This window comes from Taurulus bubalis (genome assembly GCF_910589615.1).
Source record: "Taurulus bubalis genome assembly, chromosome: 2".
Classification (NCBI taxonomy): Eukaryota; Metazoa; Chordata; class Actinopteri; order Perciformes; family Cottidae; genus Taurulus; species Taurulus bubalis.
Window position 1 is genome coordinate 37284173 of NC_136590.1, and position 16626 is coordinate 37300798.

General features: G+C 41.3%; 1 protein-coding gene across 1 annotated transcript; it reads left to right on the forward strand.

Annotated features, from left to right (window-relative positions):
• The first annotated feature begins 2352 nt into the window (after positions 1 to 2352).
• LOC306753664 (plastin-3-like) lies at positions 2353 to 16148 on the forward strand. Its single transcript, XM_079237561.1, has 16 exons — positions 2353 to 2393; positions 7410 to 7514; positions 7619 to 7770; positions 10510 to 10639; positions 10802 to 10934; positions 11496 to 11577; positions 11662 to 11827; positions 11946 to 12088; positions 12932 to 13027; positions 13130 to 13325; positions 13760 to 13838; positions 13947 to 14064; positions 14149 to 14279; positions 14402 to 14525; positions 14839 to 14963; positions 15076 to 16148. The coding sequence occupies exons 2-16, from the start codon at positions 7454 to 7456 to the stop codon at positions 15206 to 15208; spliced, it is 1869 nt and encodes a 622-aa protein (XP_079093687.1). The 5' UTR covers positions 2353 to 2393; positions 7410 to 7453; the 3' UTR covers positions 15209 to 16148.
• The last annotated feature ends 478 nt before the right edge of the window (positions 16149 to 16626 follow it).

The window sequence follows — 16626 nt, forward strand, 5'->3', positions numbered from 1 at the left end:
AGTTTATTAACTTTTCATAAGGATGAAATGATGAAAACAATTTCTCCAAGAATTTCTTCTTCAAATCATATTTAGTGCATATGTAGCTTAAATGTTGTGAATGTGTGCAGCTTGAGCCAGAGTGTGAGCGTGCGCACTACATTCACTTCTTCGTGACATAAACCTAAGTCTCAACTCAGAGTGTGGCACTCTGAGTTTATTCTGAAAGAATAGTGCGTTTAAAAATGAAATGTATTATTATTATTAAGTCTCCCTCCCGTGATTGCTCGTAGAAACCGAGCACCGGAAGGCTCCGTGTTTATTTGTTAATTAATGCAAGCCATCTTGAGCGGATGTTTCCACCAGTGAGTATGACAACTTTGTAGGCTGGACCTTGTGTTGCAGATTTGTGGTATTTAGTCATTGATATGTTGATATTTGTTTTTTATAAAATGAATTGATGTGCTTTGAAACATCATTTCTATATAGTCTATGCTCATGCTCTTTATTTCTAATGCATAGGATTTCAAGCTCTCTTACTGCTGAACATTGTGGGACCCAAGCATTGGGTCAGGACCAGAACATTTGGAGAAACCTGCTCTAACAATGCAAAGAAGTGCATGCAATACAGAAAGTTATATATATATATATATATATATATATATATATATATAGATATATATATAGATATAGATATAGATAGATAGATCGTTGAGACTTAGGTTTATGTCACGAAGAATGTAGCACACACACTAACACTGGCGCAAGCTGCACACAATCACAGCATTTAAGCTACATATGCACATATATTTAACAAAAAAACATTAAAAGGGGTTTTCTTGAAATTGACCAACCTTGGGGGGAATAACCTATATACTATATACTTTGCACCACTGTATACATGTATATACTGATACACACACCTTAGTTGACAATTTCTTTTTAGAGGACTTCCAACTAAACCAGTTGTATTATGGGTCCCTACATTTGTGGGGGAAAACGAAGGACTCGGAGAAAACCCACCTAACACGAGGATTCATTTGGGACTGGTGCAAGTGGACCAAATGGTACCAGATTAACCACTACTCTTATTATTATTATTGGTTCATGTTGTTATTAGTTGCTTGAGTAAGTTATACTAGAAGACGGAATTAAAAAAAATTGGAAGTTAGTTGTAAAAACAATTAAAATATGCCAATGAGCACGTCGAAACGCATAGCAACGTGACGCGTCGCTCTTGTGTCCAAGGAATGTATCCAGGAAGTGTTTTAACGCTCGACACGCGTAGTGTTTATTTGATTTTTTTCTGATTCACCATCAAATAATTAATAAATAAGACTAACTCATTCCGGTATAAATCGATCCAGCACACAGAACACAGTAAATACCACACACTGTGTATAAATACCACACACTGTGTATACATACTCAATGCAGTTTGTTTAGGTAACAGACTACAGAGAAAACATCTCCACTCTGAAAGTGATGATAACTTTCTAAGTAGTAGTTTAACATCATTAAATCAACTGAAAACAATATACGATCATTGTTATCAATATTTTAAGTGGATTTGTATTAGAATGTTCGCTGAAAACTGTCCGGACCAGAAAACAACTCTGTTGCAGTGATCATGTGTACAGACACAAACTCCGTCATAAGTTCGCTGTTAAAGCTGGATCAGCTGACTGACAGCTTTAACAGCTGGAGAGACTTTTGACGGAGTTTGTGTCTGTATACATGATCACTGTAACATCATTATAAAATAACCCACAATATGATTATGACAGGTAAATATAATATTTATATTGCTTTAAACGCTGGCCCTCTTGTTGGTTACATTTTTAAGGAAACATCATTGATGGATGTATGAATGTTAATAATGTATTAGCACACTATTCTTCAGCAACTACACTCCTAATTTTAACTGTAAACAGATTTCAGTTGGTTTATATTCTGATGCTATTCCAGGGGCAGCCTTTGTGCTTTACTTGTTTACTTGATGCCACCTAGGTTGCTTTTAAGCACCATCGGTTAAAACTGGAGGTGGCTTCGTTACATACAAATAATTAATATCCATAATTATCCTTTTAAGTCAACATAAATCGACTTTGATGAAACAAGGTCAAATATTCCCATGAAACAAAATAAATTGATTTTAAACTGAAGAAAAATACATTGCGTTGCCCTCATCTGTTTTTCTTAAGCTTTTAAGACGTTTCATTATCTTAAGCACGTGTATTATTTAGTTTGAGCTTTTTTCCCAGATAATACTCCCTAGGCCGGATATGGACGTCTGGCGGTGACGTCGCCGACAGGGCGGGGCCAACATTCCACCCGCTGTCTACTTTTGTCTATACGTGGAGGAAGCAGGACTGCAAACTGGACGCTGTCTGGAAATTTCAGGCGCACCGACAGTGAGTACCAATTTCCTGGCAACTTCTAGCCCAACAACTACTTCCAGCTCGAGTTAGTCTCGGCAGCGTTTGTTAAAATATCCTCCTCGTCTCGCCCTCTCCTCTGCGTGGTGTCCGTTGTCCTCCGTGGAGAGGGATGCAGTCGCGAGCGTAAACCTTTCCTGCCCAGTAAACTTGCGTCTGTGTCGCTATCCGGCTAGCTTTAGCTACACCTTCTCTGTAGCCTATTCATCCCCGGCTCATCCTCTGGGCGCCGGAGAGCTCCGAGAAACACTGAAACAAAGTAGCGTCTTTTCATTTGTGGCCCGGGACGGCTTTTAGTCGAAATAACTAACTCTGCTGCTCAAAGACAGAAGTTAGGCGACATGAGGTAACTAGTCGCGTGACGGTAAAGCATGGGTCACTTGTGTGTAACCTCGCTGTTCTTTTGGTGACTGATCACGTTTTGTCTTCGAGAAACGTCTGATCCTCGCAGTGTGGTGCAGGCACGTGTCTACGAAATGTTTTAATTCATGTGAATGGACTTCTTTCTGGCAGTGCCACATTTCACTGTAAGTTACATGAGTTGGTATTTTTGATCCTCAAAAAGACAGTTCTGAAGTGGTCTTTATTTTAAAGTGCGATTGTTGTGCTCATGTGACACAGTGGTCTGTGTAAACTTGTTTACTGCTCTTGAGTGATTCACCAGATTGTTCCTGTCGAGCCCATCTGTGGCTGCAGCTCATGTACATCTGGGATCCCAATTGTGGATCCCTGTTAGTGCAGCCTTGAACAACAAGGCTGTCTGATAGCATCCGGAAGACCCACATTTTAACTTGATAAATATTGTGTCTTGGAACAAGAGCTGTGTTGTGAGTACAGGTGGTGCTTTTTTTCTCCTTGCCTCACTGCTGTTGCAGTCTTGTTTTACTTGTGCAGTGGCGCACTGTGATAGATATGTTGTAAAATATGTTTAATTGTTTAATACAAGTCAGCAGTGGGGAAAAACATGTTGTTCACACATCCTCTGCCAGGAAGGAAAAAGAGATGTACATGATTTTTAAACTGTGCCTGTCATTAACCTGATTGGCGTGGCGAAATTGCTCATGAATGAGCGTATGTGGTATGTGTACTATGCTTTACATCAGCCAAGGGAATTGTGAGTTTCCCTTATTCATGCTGCAGAATCCCATTAGAGCACCAACTGTAGGTGTTTTCAGTACAGTCATTACGTGTTTGATGTTATCTCTGTTAAGACAAACCAGACAGGGAGGAGGAGGAGGAGGAGGCTTGTATTTTGCTTCCGCCGTGACACACACTGACTGCTGCGAATGAACAGGTTGACCCACTTTCTGCACTGTCAGGATTTTAAACAGGTGCCTTCACTTGTTTTCCCAACACTCTTTATCATCGGCAACTGTTTTTGTTTTTTCTTCATATTCTTTTTTTTTTTTAAATGTTTTAACTGCATTTGTTTTTCAAACTTATTCCAACTAGAGAGCGCTCTCTACCTACAATCCCTTAAATGTGTTCCTTTTGTGGCTAGGAAATGTGAACAAGTCTTTAATCTAAATCAACATGTATAGATACACACAGTGATGGCGGCGCTGTATAAAGCATGAATCGTCCAAAAACATGAACTCTTATAGATCTACCACAACATAAATGAATAGAAATTCATCTCCACACATAAATTCCCTCCATGTCTATGTGGCGGTCAGACTGGTCTGGTAGCAGGGAGGGATACCGTATCTTGCTCTAGGGCACCTGTTGTTTTTGCGTTAGGAAAGTGTGGTATTCCACAGAGACTGTGCCTTGTACTATCTAATTATGCAGCATTTAAAGGATAATGCTTTACAGTGCTTTTGTTGAGTAATGGCAAACCCTTGTAGGTGTGGCTGATTTACCTGCAGCATTTACAGCCCAACCCAACTGATTCAGCGGCACCTCGCTAACCTGTCTATTGACATTCCTAAGTGATGGTTAGTAGGGATTCTGTGTTTACACCTTTACTAGCACGGGCCTCTTATACCATCTGCATCTTTTACTACAGCTCTATCCTTTCATTTTGGGACTAGTAAGTTGTAAAGATTACCTGCTCACGGCTAGGGATACTGTCAAGGGACCATTATATTTGAATATTTCCATGATGATTCACCATTCAGCCTTTATAACACCGGTAGACCCAGAACAGGGCGGTATGCTTGCAGCTGCGCATGATTGTCAGAGTTGTGTAAACTCCACATAGAGCATTTGTTGTCATCACCTTCTCCCTTACCTGTCAGGACGGCTGTGCTTCTCTTATAAATAGGAAATAAAAGGGCAGCTGTCACAGACTGTTGGTGTTTATGAGTCAGTTTGACTCACATCTGCGGGTGATTGTGACTGAGTAAAAATGTTCTTGCAGACTATGTTGGGTGTGTGCGCATATGAACTTGACCACACTTTTGGGAAAGGGTGCCCAATCTATTTGTGTGCCTCACATTTCCCATGTAACTGTGTGGATGAAGCACTGACGGGGCGGGGTGTGTCTACACATTTAACTCCATCTGGGAACAGCCCTTTGCTTTCAATTGACTGCAAGATCCTTCAAAGGCGATCATAAACGGTGGCAATGTGCTGCTTTTGGATCGACAATTAAAGGTGGTGCTTGGAGAGAAATCTAGCTGTTAAACAAGAGTGAGATAATTGAGAAAGCTTCTTGAATGAGTGAGTGGTGAAATGTCCAGTAGCTCTTGTTTTGTGCCACTGCTAGATATCACATGACCTGGACAACCTATGGGCCGTTGGGTCAATAATGTGTTTGAACTCCATCAGTACTCTTGATATGCTTTTAGGCCAACATTAGCCACTCCATATGGGAGCTTGCTGCTGTGTTGAAGAGCGCAGGCATTTTCTCTTCCCTTCACGCACACGGTTCAGCTGTCAAAGACGGCAACTGTCTTCGGAGCCTGGTGCTCTGAACTCATTTTCTAGCGTTGTGCAGGATTTATTGCCCTCGTTTGTGACGGCGGTTACAAACACTCTATTCTTCTGTGGCATCAGTGATTCGTCTCACATTTGTCGGCTGCCATCTGTGCCCTTGCTCCATGTACTTAACCCCTCTTCTGTTTTCACTCTCCCTCTGTCCAGGGTGTGACACGGGCTGGCAAGGGGAGGGAATGTTTGTCGGCCCTTATTGTAGCTGGGCTGACTTCAGCAGCCACATTTCACATCCTTTTGGAGAAAAGTTAAATATAGCAACACTGGCGTCGTCATTTTTCCTAATCGTTTAGTCAGGAGTTTGTGCTTGCCCTGATTTAGTATTATTTTTGTAGAAGAAAAACACCCTGTTCTCTGTGATTCATGGAGTGGCATTTAAAGGTTGGTGCTGATTTAAAGTGACAAATCTGGCCTTGTTCTTACCTTAAACCAGTTGTATAGAAAACAATATATAAAAACTTAATTTAAATGACTTTGTTGGGAAACTCATTATTGATTGTGTTGGCAAAGTGCTGTTTTATCACTTGTGTTTGTAAGAGTGGTTTTAACTGAGTCACATCTCGGAGACCACATGGCTACTGTTGAATCATCTTTAATGAATTCTATTAATAGGGTCATTCATGAAAGAGGATGCACGGTTACTGGACCTTTGTTCATTGTTTGTCTGCTTGAATGTGAGCCTGTGAGGCTGCTGTGGACACCGGAAGACTAGATGGGCTAAAACCACTCAAAGAAATTCAACAATTCAGATAACAATAATTAATAATCAGCGGGATTATAATCTGTTTGACCAACATAAAACTACGAACTGAAATGCGGCTATCTAAATTAACGTTACTCAAGTGTATAACAGCGTTAATTGTTTTGCACATGTAGCTCTGCGGCAGCCAGAAATGGCCTTGCCCAGGATTTCTGACTAATACACTGTATGAAAAAAAACAATCTGTACTTTAAACCAGGAAACGGGAACACTTTCCTATCTGGAAAAATGTGGGATCCTTGGTTCACCGCATTATAATCTTCATCTTTGTTTTCTGAACGTTTGTGTTCGAGAGGAATGCCCCCATACCAGTTTAGCCTTGGCGAGCGGGGAAGCACACCCTGCTCACCTCTGCAAGTGAAGCTCGATCTGCCCAGGCCTCATGCATTCCTCTGCCACTGCGGAACGGGAAGGAGGTACTCAGAGGAATTCCTTATTTTCAGTGATTCTCAGAGGGCCGTTTTTCGGGAGCAAAATAGCCGAGACTGAGTCTCGCTGGCTCATGTGACGAGAGTATTTACACACTTAAACTAATCTTTCTGCTCGGTGAGGACACTGCTCTCTGTGAAAATGTACAAAATATACCCCAAAATAGCTTTGTGATAAACCAGTATATCAGGGTTTTAAGAGAAGCAGCCCTCAAAGAAGCCTCACACGTATTCCAGATGTTATATTGTTGCTTTGTTCCTTACATCTAGCTCTGTTTGCATGAAATATGATTTTTTACACTGAAATATAATGATTGAAATCTGCTTTGTATAGCCAATGAAAGAGCAAATAAAAGCAAAAGATTATTGTAGAAACTGGCAGTTTTTTTTGAGGATTTGGAGAACATGCTGTTGTAGTAAATAGCGTTGTCAGAAAGTATTGTGTAAAATCATCAAGAGTGCAGTAGTCTCAGCTTCTCCGGGATTTGTTTTACAGCATGGGCCCGTTGCTACAATGAAACAGGAAATAACTTGATTACGGGAGACGTGCTTGGAAAAAGAAAAGAGCTGAAATTAGAAACCAAAGAGCAGTAGATATGATCAGTGGGGGTGGGGATCAGCGGGGATCCTGGATATATGAGCTACGTACTATTTTAAGTTTTTATTTTTGACCCGACAGAAGATGGAGAGCACCTTTTTAGTTCTGTCTGGAGGAAAGTCACTTCTCTGTTGGCAAGGAGGCGGGAAAAGTGAGCAGAAAAAAAGTTGAGGGCATTCGGGGATCTGAGCAGCAGAACAGTGAGCAGTCTGGATGGGTCTGTCACTTCAAGAACCTGTTAACGACTCTGTGCTCTTTTCTCTCCGCAGTCCCACTTTCCTCTGACTGACCACCTCGGGTCAATCGCAGAAACATGACTGGAAAAATAACAAAAGAGGAGATGGAGGAGATGAAAGAGATGTTTGAGAAAATTGGTGAGTAAAAGCCATGTAACCGTGAGTATATTATTACAAGGTCTTCCAGCCCGAGTTACCAAATGTCCTGGTGTCTACTGTGCCTTTTTGGGATTTTCCTGTAGATCTGGACAAAAATGGATATATCGTTGACTATGAGCTCCATGAACTCCTTAAAGAAGCCGGCCGTCCCCTGCCTGGATACAAGGTTCGAGAGATCATCCAGAAACTAGATCGCAACAAGGACAATCAGATCAGCTTCGACGAGTTTCTGTCGGTACGTTAAGCGGAGCTCAGAGCAGTTTGTGCTGTCGAGCTCGACAAGTTTTAACTTTCTGTTCAGAGCTTTCCTTACTCTGAGTTGGTCTTTGTTTTCTGTTCTGCCTAAAAGCACCTCGCCCTCTTGGGCGGGGCCACTACGCAAAGCTACTTTGAGCAGCTCCATGCACGACAGAGTTTAAATGCCTCGACAAGCCGCACACACACGCATATAAACATGCATTTAAACTGGGAATGTGGAAGTGAGGTCAGCAAAGTGGTGTGAGTTCCAGTATTTTGTTTCAGCAGTCATTTAGAGATATTCATCTCAGTCATTCACAGAGGCAGACAAAGTTATGTGTGAAATAATAAAACAAATCCCATTTTACAGCACATATCAAACAACTAAACGAGGTCCTTTACAAGCAAAATTCAGGATTGAAACATTTCAGGAAAACCATTAAATAAAACCAGCCAATTCAAAGTATAAATAAAAATCCCATGGCCTCAAATCCAACAAAAAATAAATAAATAAATAACTATTTTAAGTTATTACAAAGATGTCACTAACACAAGCCTCGGATCCTTTAAATGATTTGTTTGAAAAACAATGTGGATACACTTTCTCTGGTTACTTTCCAAAATCAAGTAAAGGTGTCAATAAAGGAGGAGGGGGTTTTCTTGTCAATCTGGTCTGTCTCCAAACTGTCAAAGTAAGAACTAAATGGTACATATAATTAATGGAGACAATCACTCTTGGTCTAATCACCTGATTAGTTTGATTTAAAGTGGGATTTAACTGTTGCAATGTGTCATGCTGTGTTCATGTGTCGGGAGGAAGGGAGGACATCTGAGACTTTCCAGTTAGCTGCCAAACGGCACCGTGCCATTGTGGTGGAAAGGTGTGTGCGCCTCCACTAGGCTTTGATGGAACACCCCTTTAAAATATGTTCTTATGCGTGATAGCAAACTAGATACAAATAATGAAAATAAAATGAATACAAACTATTATGGATATCCTCCCTATTGCCCATTTAACTGAATGTTAAACTGGATTTTGTTTTTCTTTTTGCTAAATTGCAGAATGAAATGGAAATCCTTATCGTCTTTGCAAGGTCATGATTGTGTCTTATTGTGGTTACCTCTTTTAGCCAGAGAAGCCAAAAAAAATGCCAGCTGGCTCCCTGTAACCTCTTGCGTACTTGTGGTAAAGTGTGCTGTGCTCACAGTCTCAGACTCGGGCTGAATAGCTCATTGTGGTCCGCTGACGGCTGTGAGGCTGAGGTCACTGATGAAGCAGCGATAACTTCAGGTTCAGGAAGTATCGCACACAATACCACAAAATGTGTATTTTCAGAGCAGCTTTGTGATGAGTTCCATACAGTATGAACCACATAGCTCTCTTTGGTCCCATTAGTTGTTGTTGAGACTGATTTAATGTTTAGAGGTAATTATTTAATGTTGGGATGTGGGGACAAGCCTGAGGGTGGTGTTTGTGTGGAGGATGATACCAGCTATAGCTGTTGATTGTATACTGGCGTTCTCACACACTGTACAGTGTAATACTAGATGAGGGGTGAGTGCAGTCTCACTTTAAATCAGTACAGTGAACTTTAATGCACAACACAACATCAGTTGATTTTATGAACCCTTCAACCCAAAGTCTTCCTGGACCTTTCACATTAAATTCAGTGTTTTTCAGTAGTTCAAAACTCGGTTACTAGTCCAGATGTTCATCTTATCTTCTCAGCCTTTTAGCTGGCAGGTGGCTTTATTTCTTCATGCCTGCTGGCTGTCATGGAGGCTAACAGCTCTACACGACAACAAGCGATGAACAACAGTAAAAGGAGAGAAGATGATTGAACCTTTTGCACATAAGTATGGCTGCAGCTACATAGTTTTTCCATTATTGATGAATGTATTGATCAAGTCCATTTTTTATTTTTTTTAAATGACAAATATCCATCCTAAGTGATTTGTGTCAGCAAAAATGATCTGTGAAAGGTGTCACAAATCAAGCCACCAGAATCGGTGTGATGATTGACGTGGTTATGATTTCTCTTGCTGTCATTGGTCACTTTTATAACTACACCTGTAAAATCTAATGCAGTCTTAAACAGCTGTTCTGCCATAAAGTCTACTTTTATGATGTCAATATAAAAAAAAACCATTGTCATTGAGGTGTTATTTAAATTATTTGTGTTAGCATTATGTTCATGGTTGTGCTGAACCGCATTAGATTGAGGTGTTTCTAATATACAAAAAAGTAGAAGCACCTCTGAATAAAGGGCAGTCGAGCGCAACACGACCTTTAACTATGACCGCAGTAATAAACCTAAAATGAAATGTACAAGTTTTCTGACATTGTGCTTCGTAATGGTGAAATTTCTGGCAGAACGGGTTTACTGCATTGCATCAGATTGGACCTAAATAACAGACCTAATAAAATGGCGACTGAGTGTACACGTCAGAAAATGATTAAGTTAGTGCTTTGAAATATTTTATGATCATTTCCTTGTTAAATTGAATGTGATGATGCTGACTCCACAAACATGCTATAAATGAAACGAATCAACAGCAGAGGGAAATTCTGTTAATCATTGTTGGCCAAAGCAACCTCTACAACGCAATGTCTTATCCTCAAATCAAAATGTACATAAATATGCTTTAAATATTGAATTTCAGCCTAAAACAACAATGCAGGATTTTGGAGGCATGGTGGTAGTTAGTCTCTTATTATCCTTTGGGCTCTTTTTAGATTGTCCAGGATCTGAAGGGCAGTGAAATAGCAAAGACTTTCCGCAAGGCCATCAACAGAAAAGAGGGCATCCTGGCTATCGGAGGGACGTCTGTGCAGTCGAGCGAAGGCACACAACACTCATTCTCTGGTAGGACACATGGACGTCGTCCCTTTCTTCTCTCCAGACGTTTCTAATGTTTTTTGACATTAACTGTTGACTTTGTACCGTTTGCCCTTCAGCCACAGATGCTCCATTTACTAATTGTGTGTGTCCGTGTGTGTGTCCGTGTGTGTGTCCGTGTCCCTACAGAGGAGGAGCGGTATGCATTTGTGAACTGGATCAACACGGCTCTGGAAAAAGACCCCGACTGCCAACACGTCCTGCCCATGGATCCCAACACAGACTCCCTCTTCACGTCTGTTGAAGACGGTATAGTACTCTGGTGAGAGTTCCTGTCTTCACCTCAGGCCAGCAACATGACTCCTCCCAAACCAAGCTACCCTTCTGTGATAAATGTCAGCTACCCGCATCTCACTGCACTTAGTGTTGTGATCACATTCTGGCTGATGAAACGGCACATATGAGCCTGTATTGGGATATCAACCTACTATCAATACTACTACATTCATTAAAAATATTCAGAAATGATTACCTAGTGTTCCTAATATGAGTTGTTTTTTGTCTAAATCACCAGTTCAGGATAATTTAAAACGAAAAATTATTCAAGTCAGTTCATCAAAATTGCAAGCACTGCTGTAAATGGAGGTCATATTGAGTCGGTTAGCATTTGGACAGCTAAAATCTGCACTTTGTCATGTTTAGATTAACATACAACATATTTCAGAGCTCTTTGGCCTCTAGGATGAACGTTTTTCCACCGAGGTTCTTAATGGGTTCACAAACAAAGAACAGTTTAGTCGTTATCGTCACCTTACTTTACGACGATGATACTGCATCAAATGTCTTACTAAAATGTCATGTTTGGTTTTGTATGTCTGCACAGCAAAATGGTAAACCTATCGGTGCCAGACACCATCGATGAGAGGACGATAAACAAGAGGAAGCTGACACCGTTTACGATACAGGTCAGTGGAAGTTACCGTATATCAGGGCTGCTGTTTCTCTCGCTTTTATTTGAATTTCTAACATTGGCTGCTTTTCCCTTGCAGGAGAATCTGAACCTGGCCCTGAATTCTGCTTCTGCCATCGGCTGCCATGTGGTAAACATTGGTGCTTTAGACCTAAAAGAGGGGAAGCCCCATCTGGTGCTGGGCCTGCTGTGGCAGATCATCAAGATCGGTCTGTTCGCTGATATCGAGCTCAGCAGAAATGAAGGTACAGGCCATACTCGATGGGTCCATCACTTTGATGTGTATTTGAGCCTGTGCTGCTATCACCAGGTTTCCTGGTCTGTTCTCAAGTTTCTTCACTTATCATTAACACTTCTCGACAGCGCTGGCAGCATTGCTGAGAGACGGGGAAACCCTGGAGGACCTGATGAAGCTGTCTCCAGAAGAACTGCTGTTGCGCTGGGCAAATTTTCACCTGGAAAATGCTGGCTGGCAGAAGATCAACAACTTCAGCTCTGACATCAAGGTGGGCTGACTCCCTAACATTTAATCCAGTTGTTGTATCTAAATATTACGAGACAATAATACTTATAGGATCAAAAGGTATTTTCTAGTTACTGGATCCACCATCGCTGGTGATTATGAGCACGCTGGTCCAGTACATGTTTGTGTTTGCATCCTGTCACTCACAAATCTGCCGCCACTGCTCCAAAACTAGGGTTGAATGGGTAGTGTGTCTTTCTGGGGAACATTGTCTAATGTGTCTGTAAGAATTGAAGATTTTATCTGATGATGTTATATTAAAAAGGTAAAAGGTGCCTTTGTTTCTACGACAACATTCTTGTTATTAAGGCTGTTCAGATAATTAATAGCAGTCAGATGTACAGTATTTGTTGGTTGGAGAATGTCATTACACGGTTGGGTGTTTCCAAATCAACTAGACGGGTATACGAGGTGACCTATGTATTTTTCTTTCCTGACTAATTTGTACGCAGAAAGGTTTCTGACATACCTTGCTTTTATTCCCACGGTTCTAACTTGGTGTTCAACAAATCATTTGAACCTTTTGCGAGCTAATTCAGTATTTGTTTACTATTTAATATGCCTGTGTAGTGTTTATAAAGTAAGACTAATGTTGATGCAGAATGACACATTTGGCACAACCTAAAGCATACAAATAACTTTATTTTAAATAGGTGATAGACAAAATACAAAAAGTGATGTGCACATTAAAAGTAGCTCACAAGCAGTATCAAGTGTATCAATACTTCACCTGGAGGAAAGCTAAATTAAGATTGTGTTACACAGCAGATTGTCTTGTTCGTTCTTTGGTAGAAATCTGATCGTTTTTGTTTGTATGCTTCTCCAGGACTCAAGGGCCTATTTCCACCTCCTGAACCAAATCTCTCCAAAAGGCACAGAGGAAAATGAGCCGCGCATAGACATTAACATGGCGGGCTTCAACGTAAGCACTTTGGCAGTCGTCACTCCCAGTTGAGTATCTTCGCCACATGGTAGCAGCTGTACGGTGTCTCTGACCGGAGCATGTGGTCTTTGTGTTGTTCAGGAGAAAGACGACATGAAGAGGGCAGAGGCCATGCTCCAGCAGGCCGACAGACTTGGCTGTCGACAGTTTGTCACCCCAGCTGATGTCGTCAGCGGAAACCCCAAACTCAACCTCGCCTTTGTGGCAAACCTGTTCAACAGATATCCAGCGCTGACCAAACCCGAGAATGAGGACATTAACTGGGGACTGTTGGAAGGTGAGCATGGTATTGGAGCGTAATAGTGTAGTTTCCCATGTCTGTGAGCATCATGGAGGTCCACTGGGGAATTAGCTGCGAACAAATAAGGTCCAAATACACAAATAACAACCAGATTACAGCTACAGCCTGAGAAGAACCAGCTCTGAACAGATAGTTGTATTGTTTTAGCATCAAAACTTATTTTCTTTTTAATAATATGACAACGAGCCACTCAGAACGTTGGCGCCGACTGGATACATTAGTTAGTCTGCAAAACTTTACGACAATATACCAGATATTTTACTTTTGTAGCTAACAGAGTGGCAGCAGACCAATTCAGTTCTGATGAGGCAGCATGTTTAGAACTACACCGATTTACTGAGACCTCCAGTATGGCTGCCTGCCATGTGACCCAAAAGCCCCTCTAAATCCCATGATCCTCTGCTGTCTAGGTGAGACGCGAGAAGAGAGGACATTCAGAAACTGGATGAACTCTCTGGGAGTGAACCCACATGTCAATCATCTGTATGGGTACGTACCACAAACAAGATACAAAGACACAGATGATCTGTCCCGTATCTGACGAGGCTCGTAATTTATCACATGTTAATGATTATCTCACAAAATCTTGACTTCTAGAGACCTAGATGATGCCATGGTCATCCTTCAACTCTACGAGAGGATTAAAGTGCCTGTGGATTGGAACAACAAGGTCAACAAGCCTCCCTACCCCAAACTGGGAACCAAGATGAAAAAGGTGATTCAGATTGGTTTTATTCATTCCTGCGCAAGGAAAAAAAAAAGGTATTTTTTTGCCAACAATTTGTTTTTGTGCCTCTAGCTGGAGAACTGTAACTATGCGGTGGAGCTGGGCAGATTAGCCAAGTTTTCCCTCGTTGGCATCGGCGGGCAGGACTTGAACGATGGCAACGCTACCCTGACTCTGGCAGTGGTGTGGCAGCTGATGAGAAGGTGACGCACTACTGCATCAGGATCACTTCGGAAATTAACAAAATAGAAATACATCTGGCATGCATCTGGAGATCAGTTCATATTCATTATATAACAAATGTTCTGCTGCTCCACGCTTTCAGATATACGTTGAACGTACTGGAGGAACTGGGTGATGGACAGAGAGTAAATGATGACATCATTGTAAAGTGGGTGAACAAAACATTGTCAGAAGCTGGAAAATCAAGCAAGATTTCAAGCTTCAAGGTAAACAGTTTTTTCCTCTTTTTGAGTACATTTCTGTGAAAAATAACTGAGAATATTTTAATATGGAATTTGACATAAAAGAGAGATGTTACTAAATAGTCTAAACTGTAAGGTCTTTGTTTTTGCCTCAGCTTGTTCAACCCCATCCCACAGGTTCAAAATGAAAGAAAATAAGCAGTTGTTACATATTTACTGTTCCAAAATGTTCTGAACTAAATTTGGCAGTTTATATATACAGATGGCGTCATAAAGCCCTGCCAGTCAGGTACATCTTTGTGTTAGACTCTTAATCTGTGTGTCGTGCGGTGATCAGGACAAGGAGATCAGCAGCAGTCTGGCAGTATTGGAACTGATAGACGCCATCCAGCCCGGCAGCATCAACTACGAGCTGGTAAAAACCGGCAGCCTCTCCGAAGAAGATAAACTGGACAACGCCAAGTAAGATTTGCAACAACAACAACAAAAAGAGGAGCAATGGTTTGCCATTACTTTTGGTAACTGTGTGTGTGTGAACCGTTTCTGTAAGCGTCAACCTCTCCTTCATCCTTAGGTATGCCATCTCTATGGCGAGGAAGATCGGAGCTCGCGTCTACGCTCTCCCGGAAGACCTCGTGGAGGTCACGCCCAAAATGGTCATGACAGTCTTCGCCTGCTTGATGGGTCGGGGGATGAAGCACGTCTAAGAGACTGGCTGGGATCTGACACTTATTCTTACCCACAAGCCATTTGAGTTTTGAAGAGCTTCCCCCAACTGAAGGAATGAAGATTATTTTCTTTTTTTTGTATGAGAATAAAATCCTGTCAGAAGCGGAATTCGCATGGGTCCATGTCTCTTTTGAGGCCTTTACTGAAGGATAATGTCCTCCTATTTAAAGTGTATCCACAATACTAAATTATCTGAAGAGATGGTCTCGTGTTACAGTGGACAACTCCATATTTAGGACTCTAGATTCATGTAAAAGAATGCCGTTTTTTTAAAGCGAGTATTCATATTTCCAGCTGCAAGGTTGTTTACATATTTTTACTCGGACTGATACGTAAACGATATCCTTGACTACTCACATTCCTGAATACCATACTTATGAGTAGAAAGAAAGCGAGAGGCGGGATGTTTAAGTGAAGCACACGCCTAAAAACACCCAAACATTGCCGCTGCTTAATGAAGTACAAGCATGTCTTAATAACTGGCACCATAAACTTCTACATATCTGAATACAGAAGCCATACGGTCATATTATAGGCATGACCAGCCTGGCGTGCTGTCTGTATCCTTGTACTTATTTGTTTCTTGGGTTTATTGCTCAAGATAAATGCTGTTTGTTTTTTTTGGGGGGCGTCTGGTCTGTGTTTGACTTCTTTTGTCTTTAGTCTGTTACGTTGGTTGAGAAGCAGGTGGACTGGACTCTCCTCGCTTCTGCTGTGCCTTCTTCTTGTCTCAAAGACGACTTGTACTCGCGCTTTCAGGTTTTCCCTTTCTTCTTTTGTATCCAACATTACCAAATATAAACAATAACTTCATTCCAGGTAGTTTAATAATATTCTATGACAATGGCCAAATTGTATTTGGTCTCATGTTTGTCTACTCTTATGTGCTTGTAACAATAAATATGACGTTGAAGACTCCTTGTGTGTTTTATCTTTGAAGTTTCGAGAAAAGGCCATTTTCCTTTTAAGTTGAGCACAATGGTGGCCCAAATGTTTGATCAGGTATGTTTTTAATCTACATGGGTCAAATCGTTTTTTTCTTTTTGTTCTACAAAATTGAGTATACACACCTCTAATTAAAAGAAAGGTACCCTTTAATGTCAAAGCGGTTGATCTGGTGGCACACAGGTGCCCTGATTGTCCTTTATTCTCCCCAGTTAAGGAGATCAGCTCCAGGTGTGTGGCTTTCCACACCTGTTCCCAATGCTCTCAAATTGGAGTGGGTGGAGTCCCCTGGCAGGAATGTAGATACCTCTAATTACCCTCTTCAGTCCCTTTTCATAGTTAATACTGAAAGACATGAACAAGCGGTGGTACACACGAGTAACCCAACGTACTAGATGACCAAGGCAGAAATTTACAAAAATCACTCCACTAGAAGAGAATAGCAAATTAC

Bases quoted from the DNA above. Each gene is read 5' to 3' on its own strand.
- LOC306753664 (XM_079237561.1), top strand. From the start codon at position 7,454: ATGACTGGAAAAATAACAAAAGAGGAGATGGAGGAGATGAAAGAGATG. The intron at 7,515-7,618 runs GTGAGTAAAAGC...ATTTTCCTGTAG, and splicing joins AGAGATGTTTGAGAAAATTG to ATCTGGACAAAAATGGATAT. The intron at 7,771-10,509 runs GTACGTTAAGCG...GGCTCTTTTTAG, and splicing joins GCTTCGACGAGTTTCTGTCG to ATTGTCCAGGATCTGAAGGG.